The 17,028-nt window shown below is 51.3% G+C and overlaps 1 protein-coding gene across 9 annotated transcripts in view; it reads right to left on the bottom strand.

Moving 5' to 3' along the window:
• Nucleotides 1-12,899: 12,899 nt before the first annotated feature.
• The window catches only part of VOPP1 (VOPP1 WW domain binding protein), a 93,965-nt gene continuing 89,836 nt past the window's right edge, over nt 12,900-17,028 (bottom strand). For all 9 annotated transcript variants that reach the window (XM_082399685.1, XM_082399683.1, XM_082399691.1 and 6 more), the window contains one exon: nt 12,900-15,488. In XM_082399685.1, coding sequence (XP_082255811.1) covers nt 15,298-15,488 — 191 coding nt within the window. In that variant the 3' untranslated portion in view covers nt 12,900-15,297. The remainder of the gene's footprint in view (nt 15,489-17,028) is intronic.

The raw sequence follows: 17,028 nt of genomic DNA on the forward strand, positions 1-17,028 counted from the left end.
CCTTGCGGGGTCTTCGTCTGTTCTCACCTCTGTGTGCCTTTGAGAGCGACGGTTAGAAGCCTCGGCCACCGTTCTGAAGATGGCCTTCCTCACGGAAAACGTGGCCGTTGCTCATGTTATGGTGTCCCAGGTGCTTCACTAGAATGACGGCTTTCTCTCTTCATCCCAAGGGCCTCCGAGCCCTGGGCAGTACCAAGAGAAGCCTGTCTTGAGCTTGCCCGTGAGACAGGCCTTTACGCTCACAGTCACCCTGCATGGCCACAGCGCGGCTGGGGTCACAGCGTGCACGGCGGTGGGCGCTCTTCTCATCACTGTCTTACAAATGAGAAAGCTGGCGGCCTTGCCCAGGGTCACAGCCGGAATGAGGGACGGTCAGGCTTCAGACCCGACAGTTCTTGCCAGTGGCCATACTTCTGACTTGTTCTCAGTACCTCTTCCCCTACGTGCCCAGCACAGAAGGTGAGAAATTGAAACCCCGGAGAGGCCCTGTCATCTGTACCCCTGCCCTCCTGGGTCCCTCGAACCATTCAGTGCAATTCCATACTACTCTTAACTTCGTAAGGCGGTCTCAACCGCTAGTACTTCATTTGCTGAATTCATAAAAGCAGGACCCAGGTGGGAGGTCCAGGTCCCCCAAACGTTTTTACAGACTGTCTTTACTCCTTCCCAGTCTCTTTGCTAAGCTTCAAGGGCCCCTTCCTTTCAGGTCTCAATTTTTCCACATCCTGTTTTCTGGAGGGGAGCCAGGTGTCCATTCCAACCTGACGGTCACCCCCAGTGCCTGTCAGCCTTCTGTCAAACTGGCCGGTGGCCCTGGAAGGCTGTGCTGCATCATCGCTTTTCCTGATCAGAGGGAGGCCGCGGGCTCCTTCAAGGCCCCTGCTCCCCGGAGTTAGGCCACTAGATGACTGAGGCTATAATGACGTCCAGTCGGCCTCACAAGCTGCCACTGCCCCCACGTCCCTCTCCAGTTTGCTCAGGTCCCCCATCCAGCAGCTGCTTGTTGCACACCTGCAGCGTGCCAGGCCTTGTGCTCGGTGCTGAGAGTGACGTGCCGATCACTGTCCTCCTGCGGCTCACACTGCCCCTTGACGGACGCCCGCGGAGGGCAGCGGCCTCGCGCTCAGGCTTGGGGCAGGCCCTCCCCTGCCGGGACCTCGGACGGCTCCTCTGCAACGCGGGCGGGCAGCAAGCCTCCGGGCGTGCGCTTCCTGGTAATGGCAGGCGGGCACCACGGGAAGTGTGACCAGTTGGGCCTTACAGCGCGGTGACCTCTGACGTGAGGCTGGTCCCTGTCGTCAAGGAGCCTGTGGAGGGGACATCCGGAGCAGAGACGGGACCAACCTGTGTGAACTTGGATAAGCAATTTCCTACAGAGGTTTTCTGTGTCATCAGGACCACCTTATTTGGTTAGTGGGAGAATTAAAATGGAATAACAAATGGAGAAGGCATCTAGCATGTGAAAGGGCTTTTGATGGGGGAGTTGAAGGTGTGCGTGTAGTGCTTTTGTGTGGAGAAACGGGCTCACTCTCCTGAGTCATGAAATGAAAACCCAGGTCTGTCCACCTCCAAAATCCCAAGCCACACCACCATCGCGTACCACCGCTCTGCCTGGCAGCCCCGAGCTTTCGGCCATCGCGTGCGTGTGCATGTGTGTGCCCAGCCGCACCAAGGTCCTTCAAGGGGAAGAGTCTGCCACAGGGGCAAGGAGGCACCAAGCCACAGTTTCAGGCTTACACAAAATCTAGAAGTTCAGAGAGGCTGGGTTCTCCGTCCTCTGGCCTGTCCTTTGTTTAATGCCCCTGGAGATCTTCCTGCTTCTGTACCAGGTAGATTCTTGTGGCTTTCATAAGATCATCATCAGATGCAGTGCTGGTCACATGTTAACGGACCTTACACCCTCCTTAAAGTATTGTTCATGAGGGAATAAAACATGTAGCAGGAAGCGTAATCCTATATCCACCCATAATCATATAAATGGCCCCCACGGTCCCAAGAACTGAGGAAGCCAGCTTTTCAAACCATTTTGTCACAGAGGCCATAGGGAAGTTATCCAGCGCTTTATGCTTGGCTGCTGGGAACGAAGAGGGGGGTAATGAACAGGACGGTCCTGCCCCCAGAGGCTCTCCAGTAGCAAGAAGGACCATGCTCCCTGCAGCGGAACTGAAAGTTCTGAGAACTTGCCTGCCTGAAGGGTGTCCCTGTTCTGCCCTGACACTTGAATCATAGATTGTTTAGCGAATTCTGCAGTGGAAGTCACTTTCCTCCTGAAATTTCAAGGCGGCGTACTGACTTCCAGCTTCCAGCGTTACCTCCGAGAACCTCAGAGCCACCGTGATTCTTGTTTCTTTTTTTTTTAATTAATTAATTTATTTATTTATTTTTGGCTGCGTTGGGTCTTCGTTTCTGTGCAAGGGCTTTCTCTAGTTGTGGCAAGCGGGGGCCACTCTTCATCGCGGTGCGCGGGCCTCTCACTGTCGCGGCCTCTCTTGTTGCGGAGCACAGGCTCCAGACGCGCAGGCTCAGTAGTTGTGGCTCACGGGCCTAGTTGCTCCGCGACATGTGGGATCTTCCCACGCCAGGGCCTGAACCCGTGTCCCCTGCATCGGCAGGCGGATTCTCAACCACTGTGCCACCAGGGAAGCCCTGATTCTTGTTTCTTTGTGCTCAGATCTTGTGTTTTGATGTGATCACTTTGCAAATTGTACAATTTTTTCTCTGTCATGATAATGAGCCTAGTCCTGGGTTCTTTTTTTTCTTTAACATCTTTATTGGAGTATAATTGCTTTACAGTGGTGTGTTAGTTTCTACTTTATAACAAAGTGAATCAGCTATACATATACATACATCCCCATATCTCCTCCCTCTTGCGTCTCCCTCCCACCCTCCCTATCCCACTCCTGTAGGTGGTCACAAAGCACCGAGCTGATCTCCCTGTGCTATGCGGCTGCTTCCCACTAGCTATCTATTTTACATTTGGTAGTGTATATATGTCCATGCCACTCTCTCACTTTGTCCCTGCTTACCCTTCCCCCTCCCCATGTCCTCAAGTCTGTTCTCTACGTCTGTATCTTTATTCCTGTCCTGCCCCTAGGTTCTTCAGAACCATTTTTTTTTTTTAAGATTCCATATATATGTGTTAGCATACGGTATTTGTTTTTCTTTTTCTGACTTCACTCTGTATGACAGTCTCTAGGTCCACCCACCTCTCTACAAATAACTCAAATTTCGTTTCTTTTTATGGCTAAGTAAGATTCCATTGTATATATGTGCCACATCTGCTTTATCCATTCATCTGTCGATGTAGTCCTGGGTTCTTGGTAGGCCCTTCCAATCTGGGAACTCGTGTGTTTCAATTCTAGGAAATTTTCTTGAATTATTTCTTAATGTTTTTTTCCCCTCCACCTATTGGCTTTACAAGAGATTTCAACTTTATTTTTGAATCCTTCCATTGTGTGTTTAGTTCCAGGAGTTTTTCTTGTTCTCAGGGTATCTTTTGTGTATATCCTCTTCATATTTCTTGTTGCAATATCTTATCTCTTTGAGGATGTTAATTTATTCAACACATAGTCATGAAGGGCTTATTCAATGCCACACATTATTCTAGGCACTTGGAATCCATCAGTGATCAAAACAGTCAAAAAGTCTTATCTTGTAGAGTTTGTGGTATAGCAGCGAGAGACAAACAATAAGGCTAAATAGGCAAATTTTCTCTTATAAGGAGAAACTTTCTCTTATAAGGTAATAAATAATATGGAAAAGAAGATAGAATAAAACAAAGTAAGAGGGACTGACGGTGGAGAGAACACAAATTACTGTTTTAAACAGGGTGGTCAGAGTAAGACTAGAGACAGTGACATTTGAGCCAAGACTTGAAGAAATTAAGGAGTTGGCCAGATGAGTATCTGTGGAAAGAGCCCCTGACAGAGGCCGTGCCCTGTTCAAGAGCGGAGTGAATGAGCAGACGGGGGGAGGAGGGAGGAAGGCCTGGGCCTGGAAGGCCATTCGGAGGAGTTTGGCTTTTACTCTGGGTGAAGTACAGAGCCACTGGAGGGTTTGAGCAAGGGAAGGACAGTATCTGATTTATGCGTCGAAGGGGACATCCTGAGAGAATGCCTGGTGGACGTAGGGAAACCAGAAGGCTGGTCCAGGAGAGAGATGATGTGGGCTTGGCAAGAACGGGCGGCCTCTAGCGGTGTCCTAGAGCCAGTAGGATTCCTGACGGCCAGTGCAAAGCACGAGAGCGCAGAGTTGGCCTTGGAAGGGGCGTCGCCAGCAGCTGAGATGTGGAAGAGGCCAGTCAGGGGGATCAGGGCATGTGGAGTCCGAGGTGACCGGGGACGGCTGGAGTTTGGAGAGAAATCTGGGAGGGAACTGTCACTTTGGAGTCATTTGCATATTGATTATTTACAGCTATGAGCTGGGAGAGCTCACCCAGAAAGTGAGGGGAAAGGGAATGGGGAAGGAAGGAGCTGAGGCCGAGCCTTTGGCCACGTAACGCCAAGAATCGGGAGGCGTTTGCTCCAGCAAAGGAGGATGAGAAGAAGCAGTCACTGGGTAGAGGTCTGTTTCCCTGGCGGCCAGTGAGGAAATTGTACGTGTGCAGAGGAGTGACCGGCTGTTTCACGTGATCCTGGTAAGTGAGAGAAAGGCTAGGAGTTGGCCTTTCAAAAGAGAGGAAAGAAATGGGGCAAAAGAGAGGAAAGGAATGGGGCCATAGTTGGTAAGAGAAATAAGATCAAGAAAAAACTTTTTTTTTTTTCAGAAAAATAACAGCATGTTTGTAAACCAATGTGATCCAATGGGAACTTTTTAAAAAAATGTTGGGACTTCCCTGGTGGCTCAGTGGTTAAGAATCCGCCTGCCAATGCAGGGGACACGGGTTCGAGCCCTGGTCCGGGAAGATCCCACACGCTGCAGAGCAACTCAGCCCATGTGCCACAACTACTGAGCCTGCACTCTAGAGCCCGCGAGCCACAACTACTGAGCCCGCGTGCTGCAACTACTGAAGCCTGCGCGCCTAGAGCCCGTGCTCCACAAGAGAAGCCACCGCAATGAGAAGCCTGCGCACTGCAACAAAGAGTAGCCCCCGCTCACCGCAACCAGAGAAAGCCCATGCGCAGCAATGAAGACCCAACGCAGCCAAAAATAAATTTATTAAAAAATAAAAAATGAATAAAAATAATAGTGTGCTGCATAATCACAATACCAGTGTCACACCTGAGAAAACTAACAATGATTCTGTAATATTACGCTGCGTCCAGGCCGTGTCCGGTGCCCTGACAGACTCAGGAGTGCTGTAAGTCTATATTGTTGTTGTTTTCCATCGGGATCCAATCTAGGTTCCTGCTTTATATTTTGTTAATCTTTTCATAACCTAGGACACTCACCTGCTTTTTCGTTTTGTTTTTAACGACATCAACTTTCTGAAGACGCCAGGACTGTTGTCTTATAAACCTCCCCCATGAGTTTGTCTGATTCTTTCCCCACGGAAACTTGTCCTGCCATCTCCCACTTCCTGTAACTTGGAGGTTAGGTTTGGACTCTGGAGCTACACTGTCCAATATGGTAACCACTAGCCACCGATGAGTATCTGAATGTAAATTAGTTTAATGAAGATTAACTTAAATTTTAAAATCCAGTTCCTGCATCTCCCTAGCCTCATTTTTTTTTAAAACATCTTTATTGGACTATAATTGCTTTACAATGTTGTGTTAGTTTCTGCTGTATAACAAAGTGAATCAGCTATATGTATCCTAGCCTCATTTCAAGTGCCCAATATCCACATTTAGCCCGTGGCTACTGTACTGGACAGTGTAAGCATTTCCATCATCATAAAAATTTCTGTCGGATAACACTGCTCCAGATGCTGTTATATCCTGGTTGGACAGTTTTTTGTTTTTGTTTTTAAATTTATTTATTTATTATTTATTTATTTTTGGCTGTGTTGGGTCTTCGTTTCTGTGCGAGGGCTTTCTCTAGTTGCGGCAAGCGGGAGCCACTCTTCATCGCGGTGCGTGGGCCTCCCACTATCACGGCCTCTCTTTTCGCGGAGCACAGGCTCCAGACGCGCAGGCTCAGCAGCTGTGGCTCACGGGCCTAGTTGCTCCGCGGCACGTGGGATCTTCCCAGACCAGGGCTCGAACCCGTGTCCCCTGCATTGGCAGGCAGACTCTCAACCACTGCGCCACCAGGGAAGCCCCTGGACAGTTTTGGCAAGACTGTTTCTTAGGTGGTATTTTGTACTCCGTACTTCACATGCAGAGGCCTAGTTAGGAGTCCCGGGGTGCCCTGAGGGACTTGTCAACTGCACTAGGAATATCACACGCTCTCCACATCCTTCTCTGGTCGTCAGTCGGGATGCTACATCCTGTGATGGAAAGATTTCTAGGGAAAAGAAAATAAAATCAAAGAATTTTAGAGCTGAGAGGGAAGTTTGATATTATTTTATAAGCAGCTGAGGAAACTGAGGCCCATAGAGGTTCAAGACTTGCCCAAGGTCACTGATGCTAATTGGAAGCAGAGAATCACCTTCGACAAGCATCTTCTTACTCCTGGCCATTCATATATCAGAGGTGAAAATACCCTGTGGCAACTGAGATCACACTACTAAAAATCATAAAATACCTTTTATTGAGTATTTATCAGCATTCGGTACTGTATTTAGTCCTTAAAAAAATTACTTCACGTGATTCTCACAACCACCCCACAAGGAAGGTTACTTACAGAAAATCTCTAACAGGAATTTATTTTTTCAGGGAATAAGAAACCTAGAATTGGTTCAACCCTATGAAAGCTGGTATCTCTGTGATCATCTTGGCCTTTCCATCATGGTCACAAGGTAGCTGCTGCAGCTCCAGATATCACATCAATGTTGAAAGCAGGGTGAACCTGCATGTGGCGGTGCCAGCAACTCCAGTCTCATTTACGACAAAAGTGAAATCTTTCCCAGAGGCCCACAGTAGACTTCTGTAGTATCTATCATTGGCCAAGACTGTGCCCCTGTTGCAAAGAAGCTGTGTGGCTCTTCTGGCTTCTATAGAAGAAATAGGGAAGGGAATGGGGGTTGGATTAAACCAAGCAACAATGGAGGTGTTGCTGTCCTCACGGTTCAGTTGAGGAAGCTGACGTTCGGAGTGCAGAATCCCTCACCGGGGGCTACCCAGTGCGTTAAGTGGCAGAGATGCTTTGGCGCCAGAGCCCGTGGTGAGTAGTGTCCTCACTGAAGAATGAAAATGAGGGCTCTGATGCTGCCAGGTCGGGCTGGTTCAAACACTTCAAGAGTTAGGATGCGTGTGTCCTCAGAGAACAGGGGAGAGGCTGCCCCAGGCCGTGATGCCGCCACCCGAACAATAAACTGAGGAAGGACGTTCAGGAGAAGACTGCCATAGGTATTTGCGGGTGGACAGCTTGGAGAAGTTTTACTTACTCCACTCGTAATATATATTTAAAGCTACATTTCATGTATCTATATACTTAATACTATATATATTCAGTGCTATGTTTATATATCATAAATATTTCATAAATGTATTTAATATATGCTATAGTTCATGTTTTCTCCCCAACCTTCCCTTTTCCATGAGAGCTTAGTCTTGCCAGCCTTGGTCTTGCCAACCACACACCTTTCGAGAAGGTGTTTCTCACAGTTGGTAAGAGATTCATGTAATAAATGATACAAATTGAACAAAAATGGGGCTTCCGGCTCCTCCTCAAGTGGGCAGCTATGCGTGGACCGTTGATCATACGCAGTGCCTGCGAAGCCTGGTGGGACACGTCAGTACAATCTTCCTAATGGGAATATCTGCCGAAAGCCCGAAAAAATGTATACAGATGCTTCAACCCAGCAATTTAAGTCTAAGATTTTATTCTGAGGAAATAAATGTGGATGAACATTAAAAGTGGCCACAAGCTCGCTCAGCACAGAATTGTTCATAACGGAAAAATTAGCAACAATTTTTGCCAAAAAAGCAAGTTGGAGAAATACATTAATACCATGAAGTGAAAAGTGAAACAAAACACATACGTGGTAAAATCAGGAAGAAAAGCAGGGGGATTGTAAACGTAAATGTGGGCGGTGGTAGGAGGCGCAATGGAGCAGATGCGCGGGGCGCCGCCGTTCTGTGTCCTAAGCGGGCTTGTGTGTTCACGTGCGTACATCTGCTCCGCGTCATCCGCACTTACGCCAACAAACTGAGGGGCGTCACAAGAAAGGCTGGTTTTGCGCGACAGCCGCCGTCCTGGGGGTTTGCAGGCGATCTCAGCCCGCACAGTCGTCCGGGGCTAGGCGTCCGCGGCCCGGGGTCCGGGCTGGCGCGGGAGGGAGCGCATCGAGCCCCGGCGGGAGTTCAGGGCGACTCGGGTCCCCTGCGTCCTCATCCACCCCCGGCCCGGCCCCTCGCCGCGCGCTCCCGAGCGGCTAGCCGGCTTCCACCATACGCCTTAGGCAAAAGTTACTCTCATTATTCTGAGTGTGTAGAATACTTTGTTGTTTAAAAATGAAAAATAAAATGGAACGACCCCAAAATTAGATAAGAGTGTGTGGGTTAAATCAACTGCGGAGCAGCCGTATGGTGGGGCGCTGTTTAATCATTGCAGGGAAGAAGACTATTTAAGTGCCAGGAAAAATGCTAGCGAAAAGCGGGCTACGAAGGATCCCGCGGTGCACATGTGTCGTCAGAGCAAGGGACCTAGAAAGCGGTGCAAACACGCCCAGCTGCAGTCTCGGGATACTGGGGTCGCAGGTGATTTCTATTTACCTTTTGCTTTGTGCTTTCCTGTACGGTCTACATTTTAGATTAAAAATAAAGGCATGGGTTTGGTCTTGAGTAAATATCAGCAGGGACTTTGCCAAGGGCTAAGCAGGGTCCCCTCCTGGAGCCTCCCCGGGGCCGCCGCGCCCCAACCTGGTCTCCGGTCCCCAGTCCCCTCTCTGGGCGGGCGATCTGGGCGCAGAAGCCGCGGTCCCCGGTCCCGGGCTCATCGCAGGGTGGCGCGTGCGTCGTTGGCTGCCCAACTCGCACCACACCCTGGGCGCCTCCGTAGCCCCACTTTCCAGCTGGGGAAACGGGGCCCCAGGACGTCCCGTGCCCCCAGTCGTCAGGGCGACTCCGAGGCAGGGCGTCCGGAACGCCCGTCCATGTGCGCGTATGGTCCCTCCGTGCCCATCCGGCTCCACCGCGAGCGCTAAGCCCGGGCCCTCACCACAACCCAGGGCGACGAGGAGAGGACGGCGACAGCAAGGGCAGAAGGTGGGAGGAGGGAGCCGGTCTCCAAGGTCAGCGCGCCCAGAGCGTCCTCCCCAGGTTCTGCGGGACACGGCTGGCCGGGCACCGACCTGAGCTAGGCGCGCACGTGCCTTCCCAGGGCTCCCCAGAGCCGAACTACACATGCCGGGCACTGGGGCCTTTTGGTACTTGAGGGCGAGACACACGGACCCTCCCCGCTCCGCCGCCATCTCTGCGAGTGGACGGCCCGCCTGGAAGGGGGGACCGGGCTTCGCATCTCCCCAGGGGAGCGCAGGGAAGGGGCGTGGAGAGCAGGCTGCGGGGTCCTGGAGACAGGAGGCCTCCCGCCCACCAGACTCTGCCCTCGGTAGATCCTGTCACCTTCTTTCTGTCCCCCTCACCCCTCCACCCACCCAACTCCTGGACCTGCATCCTAGGGCCCAGTCCTAGACTCAGGTGAGAAAGGTCCTAGCTGCCTGTGAGTACAACCTTGTCACCTCTGAGGGGAGAAACTCATTCAAGGGCACGAGCGGTTAGCAGGTTTGGGGGGATGAGGGCTCTGGCGAGAGGACAGGACTTCTGCAATCTGTATCCGCATCTCTTCTGCACCCACACGGAGGCACGCTACTAACTTCCTCCTGACCATGACAGGCATGAAGAAGCCAACTACTGCCTTTCCCTCCCTTCCCTTGCTTGATAGCAACTCACTCCTTCCAGGATTTCTGTTTCCTTGGAGAACCTGGTGAGGACAAAGGAGTGACAGCTGGTGGCTGGGGGACATTTGGGGCAGAAAACCCCAGGGCTAGTCCTAGCACCATCTACCAGACCTGAGCATGTGATCTGGGCATGCTCTCCAGGTCCCGCTGGACCTGCGGCCTCGCCACCTGGGTGTTCCTTAGCAGTGCCTTTGGGGACTGGAATGAAAGGCTGAGCTGCAATGGGGGCAGCACCCCTCACGCTCCCCAGAAGCTCAGGAAGAATTTGCCCCATACCTCCCAAGACTGTTGACTTGTAACCTTAAGACTGAGTTTTGTTACAGAATCTACAACATCAGACGTTTAATTTAGAGAATGTGTTGGGTCCCTAAAAACTGTAGGCTGTATCACCTGAGGTTGAACTTTACCTTCAACCTTTTCATAATTAACTTCCTTTTAACCTCACTGGATTTTGTGGTGACTGACCGGCCAGAACATAGGAGCGGAGTATTTTCTTATGCACTTGCCTCACACTGTCCAATAAAGCAGCTACTGGCGGTGGAGTTACGGTGCACTTGAGATGCAGCTGCCTCAAGTTCACCGTGCTGGTGAATATAAAATCCACACTGGGTTTGGAAGACAGTATGGAAAACAGGATGTAACATTTCTTGTTAATATATTTTACACTGCTACATGTTGAAATAATATTTTGATACATTGGGTTAAACATTAAAATAAATTTCATCTTTTTTGATGTAACTAATGAAAATTTAGTATAACATGCTTAGCTGACATCTTTTTAACGGACAGTCCTGGTCTAGAACATCCATCTAAAAGCATTTCTCCTTATCAACTTTAAAGCAAGATGAAAAATTCCTTTCTTCCTCAAAAACATGAGGGATCATTATTGTTTGTAAGGGCTGTGACCAGGCACTTTTCAAAGGCACACACTCTGTACACACAAAGGTACATGGCCTCCTGTTCCTGTACAGTGAGCACCAGTCTGTGGCAAATGTGACTCAGGGCTTTCAGGACCTCGGGACTGTTTGTGATTTCGAGTCCAGAGAGGAAGAAAAAGCAGCGCCCCCTGCATTCCTGCTACCCTTGAGACCACGGGCCCTCCTCCACCCTCATTACACCCTGGGGACCAGGAGCCTTTCCTCACAGAAGCAAAGCCGGACCTTGGTGCCTGGAGTCAGAACGGGAGATGCAACAGAAACCAGCTCTACCAGGGGGGGCAGGAGGTGTCAATAATCGTCCCTGCACCAACCACACCGTTTTTAGGAAGGCTTTGAGCAGGATCCACCCTGGACACCGCGGCACAGCCAAGGAGGCAGGAGCATTGGAACAAAAAGCTATGCGGGCGTCAGGGAACGGCAGGAGAGACACCCAAGTAACAGGACGGATTGCTTATAACCATGGCTGGTTCTGGGGCACGCACAGACCTCATTCAACGTAAATGGTGGGGAAAAAGATGGTCGCCTGAGGTTTCTCCTTCCCAGCTCTGGCGGGCTCAACACCCACTGCTGATCAGCCCACAGCCAACATTTCAAGACGGTAAGGTGACGTGGGGGGCAGTGGCAGCGTATGGGACCCCTTCGGCTTCCATCTTCACATCCTGGATGTATTCAACGGGAATTTGCTCCCCTCACACCACGGAGCTCATCTCCTGATGGGCAAAGGATGGGGTGGGAACTCATTCTCTCTCCCCCTCGGCTTCAATTCCGCTTGCACAGGGAAAAGAGGAATGAGGGAGAACAGAGGATTACTCACATTTGTTGAGTGACCATAATGTGATTTTGCAGTTGAGGAAACTGAGATTGGAGATCATTTGAGTCATTGAAACTCCTCTGCACGTTGTCGGCTCCCATCTTCTCAGATCTGTTTTCTTCATCTGTCAATCCCACCTGCCACTTTCTATTTCAGAAATTACAATTTCTGATCTTGCACTTTTTTGCCTTGATAACTATTATGGACTTTTTGGAGTTCAGTGAAATTTGGAAGGGACAGACAAGAGTGAATACTGTGTTTGCCATCTCCAGTCATGACCTCTGATGTGTAAATGACCCTGCTCCCGCTTCACTGGGGGAAGCTGATGGCCAGCGGCTCGTCCAGTGAGGCGTGTAAATCAGCTCTGAGTTCCCCACCAGCAGGCTGTCTGGCCTCTTCTATCTTATTTCCTGTCCTGTTTTAAGATAGTAAACTATAAAACACTTCTTTATAAACATTATCTCAGTTAGTGATTCATCTAAAATACAGCCTAACTGTAGCAGCTATAGATCTGTGAGAGAAATACAGTTTCTGACCAAAGAGTTGGATTCTTTTTTTTTTTTAAATAAATTTATTTATTTATTTTTGGCTGCGTTGGGTCTTCGTTGTTGCGCGCGGGCTTTCTCTAGTTGCGGCGAGCGGGGGCTGCTCTTCTTTGTGGTGCGCGGGCTTCTCATTGCAGTGGCTTCTCTTTGTTGTGAAGCATGGGCTATAGGCGTGCAGGCTTCAGTAGTTGCAGCATGAGGGCTCAATAGTTGTGACACATGGGCTTAGTAGCTCCGTAGCATGTGGGATCTTCCCGGACCAGGGCTCAAACTCGTGTCCCCTGCATTGGCAGGCGGATTCTTAACCACTGAGCCACCAGGGAAGCCCTAGAGTTGGATTTTAAAATCAAGGCTCCCCTACCTATGCAAAGCACACTCAGACCCCCAGATAACTAATATCAGTATTAGCTGTGAGTCCACATAATTAATGCTTCTGTCTTCCTAGTCCGATAATTTTTTCCTTAGCTAGATATTTTAAATGTGTTGGTGAAACAAAAGTTCCTTATCTTCTTGGATAGCATCTAATTTCCAGTTCTCCTGAGATTGGGTGCATGCCTCACCCACTCCACCCCACCCAGCTGAACTGAGAGCCCACTGTGCATCCTTCTTTAGAAACTTCATCTCTCCCCTCTTTCCCACTCCCCAGCAAAACAGTCAAAGCACACACCCAAATTTATTTTTATTTTGCATACATAGGAAACATGACCCTATCAAAAGAACAAAAAAGAGAAATGAGCCAAGTGTTACAAGAGGAAAAGCATGCACCGATCTGCTCCCAGCTCACTCCTGGCCACACTCTCTACGGAACGCTATGGAATTTCACACACCGGGAGCTGGACTGGCTCCAAGCGGTGGGCACTGCCCACTGACAGCACAGGGGGAAACAGAATGGGCAGGAGGTGTCACTGCGAGTGGAATTTCCACACACAGTGTCAGTGCCCACAGTAGTGGGTTCTCACCCCGGTTCAAGGGAAAACAAAATGTATCTCACACAAACATGAATATAAAATTGTTGAGTGCTACCTAAATCGTTCAGTCTCAAGATCATTTGCTATCAAAAAGATAAACAAAATTTGGTCACGGACATTTGGGTGGCTACTCAGCTGCACCCAATCCAACTCCAGGGGCAGCTCGTGGGGCGCTTCCTCATCAGAACAGTAAAGGGAGAGACTGGACCTGAAAATGCAGAACGAATGACCTGGAGGAGGAGGGCCTCTTGGACCCATGTAGCTGTCCTGGGTTGTCAACAGCAAATGCTGTGCTTTGTTGTCTCATTCGAGTCAAGGACTTGAGTGCGGGGAGGTACTGAAGTTGGGCACAGGAGTTCAGAGGTCACACTCGGTGGTCAAAGACACCGGCGGCAGCATCCGTGTTCACAGACTGTTTCCAAGGTGTTCATCTGGCTCCAAGAGCGTCCTGTGGAAGTCCTGGGGAGGCTCCCAGAGTCCCCATCCTTAGGAAAGGTAAGTCACTGTGGCCCCATCCTGATTCCTCACTCCTACGCCACAGACGTGTCCCGGTAGAGCAGGGACACGGAGACTAGGGCTGGGGAATGAAAACCCTCAGCAACCACTCTGGTGAGATGCCCTGATGCTCAGGTTCAACGAGTGACAACTCAAGAGGCTCTGTTTAGTTCATTTCAAAAATAAGCACTCCACCCCACCGCTACACATACAGGGACCTACGTGTCTTGGCTACGCGGCTTTGCCCTTCCTGTACGTGACCTGTCAGGTCTCACTCTGGGGTTAAGTACACGATCGCGGGCATTGCTCACCATGCAGAGGAGCAGGACTCCGGCCCCCACAACCCAGGACTCCCTGTGACCCCAGGGCCAGAGAGGTTTCTGAGCCAGGGTGTGCGTTTCCAACCACATCTTCTTTATTCTAGTGTTGATGAGCTGCTCAGTGAAATCTATTCGGTCCTCTTTGAAGAGCTCTCTCTGCAGTCCTGGGGCTTTGTGTTCCCGTCTTTTTCTCGGCAAGCCCGTCGTCTTCGGAGCCTGGCGTACACCTGCCGAGATCAGTCAGCCAGGGCCCAGGCCTGCCCAGCCCAGGCTCAAGCCACCGCCTGCGCCCTGCTGGGACACCTCTCTCCAGGGGCTGATGTGGCTTCCCAGCCGATGTGCCTCTCTGCTTTGAAAGTGTCCCTCACAACGCGCCGTCAGAGCTACCTCAGGGGAGGGGCAGAGGCGCCTGGCCGTGACCGCAGGCCAGAGAGCTGCCGACGTCCAGGAAGGACTCCGCGTCTGACCTCAGGACAGGACTCCACACCACCTTCCACAGGACACACTGAAAAGGGCGCGAACATTTTTTTCCCTAAGTCGGACCAAGAGCTGATCAAATGCAATGTCCGGTTTGAGGCAGGGGGCAATTTCCCATGAACTTAAATAACTTTCCTTAGTGACTTTCAGATAACTATAGACATCAACTTGGCCTGATTCCGGATCCTCATCTCCTTGAGGTGCAGGCCGTGCCCAGGGCTCTCGCAGCCCTGGCTGTGCAGAGGGCAGCTCTGGTCTTCCGGAAGGGGATGGAGAAGAGAGGGCTCCGAGGCTGCGCCGCCAACGCCTGTTTCTCTGAGAGCCTTTTGAAGAGGAAGACTGACGGGCGAGGGGCTCACACAGCTGGCCCCGTGGTGGTGCCTCGTTTCAGACGGGCCGCCTGCCACGTGCGGGGCCTTCCGGGCGGCCCGGGCCCCTCCTCGCGTTCACGCGTACTCACCTGCACGCGCCCTGCCTCACCTTCCGCCGGGGTCTCTCCCCTGAGGGTCTGGGCGCGCCACCCTAGGGGGTCAACCCTCGGGACTCTCCACTCGGCCAGAGCACAGATTACATTGGAAACAGAAGCAACAGAGGAGACACGGGGTGAATTCAAATCCTGGTCCTCCAAGAAAAACTTGAAAGGAAGCTGTGCTTGCTTTGAAGATATCAAAAAGGAGTTTGCCCTTAGTGGCTCAGAAGACCATTCCTGGAAGTGAATGGTGATGGGGACAGGGAGGGCGAGTGACAGCCTCTCCGGCCTCCCCGGCCAGTTGCACAGGCAGGTGCCAGGCGGCTCCCGGCTACTTGGCCTTCACCACCTGTTCATATGGGGGCGGTGGCGTGTTGCAGTAGGAAGGGGGCGGTGGGTAGGCCATGCTTCCCTGGGGTGAGTTGGGTTGGACCTGGAAAGCCATCGCCACAGGGTTCCCAGCAGGATTCATCCCTGGTCCTCCAGGGTCGGTGTAAAACGGCAGCCCCAGCTGCTGGGCTCCTGAAAGACAGGCAAGCAGATGTGAGCACAGCAGAAGAAAACCCACAGCCCATCACAGCCAGGGCCCAGACATGGCAGGGCACCTGGGATCAGGAAACGAGCAAAGGTGACATGCCCGCCCCGGCCTCCTGGAGCTTCTCCTCTCCTGGATGCAGACAGCCAGAAAGCACCACAACCCGAGAGGGTGTCTGAGTGATGGAGGGACATCAGCGGGATCAAGTGTGGCAGGGACCAAGCCGCAGCCGAGTGACACACCAGGGCAGCTCTGCCAACACCTTGGGGAGGTGCACCAAAAAATTACCATCAGAGAGGGCCGAGTGTCCCTGAGAGCCTAAAACGCCTGGGCGTAGAAAGATAAGTCAACTCAGAACTGAAAAGGGGACCCTGTGTTCCCGAATCTCGGCCAGAATCACCCCCGGCACCTCCACACACTTTCTGAGAACAGTTTGCTGGAGTATCAGCGCCGCTCCCACCTGCTGGATTAACATTTAGTCAGGGCAGAGTACCTGTCATCCAGGTGAACCCAATTCCCAGATAAGGCGACGAGCTACGGGGCGGATGCCAGCGGGCTGGGCCGACATGTCTGTGGGCGCTCCCCCTGCCCTGGGTGCTGCAGGTCAGGACGCTCTTGTCTCAGGGAGAGGCTGCAGGGCGCGGGCTGAGCCCTGCTGCGGGCCAGGGTGCAGGGCACGGGGGTCCAGAGGGCACAGACGGTGACAAGAGGGAAAATACTGGTCACCCTGCCCCAAACCTAGCCCTGACTCTCATTTTAACAGTAGAAACACCTGAGCTGCTGTGTTGGAGCCTATTTCCTAGATCTGCTTTTTCTGATCATGTTGATAACATGACAGGATACTGACTAAATAATTAAAGAATCAAGAAGAGAAACTGGGGGCTCCGGGTTTTATGTGGGCTGGGCTAAGTTCACGAGTGAAATCAGGTGTATCTGAGTTAGGCCTCATTCAACCCAGGAGACACTTGGGCACCAGAGAGGTCGTCTCTGTGTGTGTATTGCGTAGGGTCTTTTTTTGTGCAAATCTTCCTCTGCCACAGTTTAACTGAATAAAGGTCAGATTCCTGGAAAGATGCCCATCAAGGTGTGCAGGATGTCTTGGAAATCTACAAGTGTGCTGAAGGAGAGAGTACAGGACAGAAAAACATGGCCAGAGATGCATTCAAGGGTGTCGGGAGGAGACCAGTCAGCCACAGGTGGCACCTAAATCAGCTCCCGCCTCATCTCACACCTGTGTGGCCCAACAGACGGCACCTGCTTCTACTGGTGCATCTTGCCTGCTGCCAGGAGACGTGCTCGTTTACAAGACATGTTTGTATACGAGCCCGTGACCAGCCAGGACCGTGCGCTTCCCAAGGGCAGAGATTATATTTTATTTATCTCTGAATCCCTTTATATTTTATACAAATAAAAAGTTAAAGATGAAAAAAAAGAGACTAATGTAGTAGTCCAGGAAAGACACAATGGAAGCCTCTGAATATGAAAGAAGACATGGGGAGGAGAGAATGAGAGAGGGGTTCGGCAGGT

The sequence above is a fragment of the Balaenoptera borealis genome (genome assembly GCF_965194805.1).
Source record: "Balaenoptera borealis genome assembly, chromosome: 7".
Taxonomy (NCBI): Eukaryota; Metazoa; Chordata; class Mammalia; order Artiodactyla; family Balaenopteridae; genus Balaenoptera; species Balaenoptera borealis.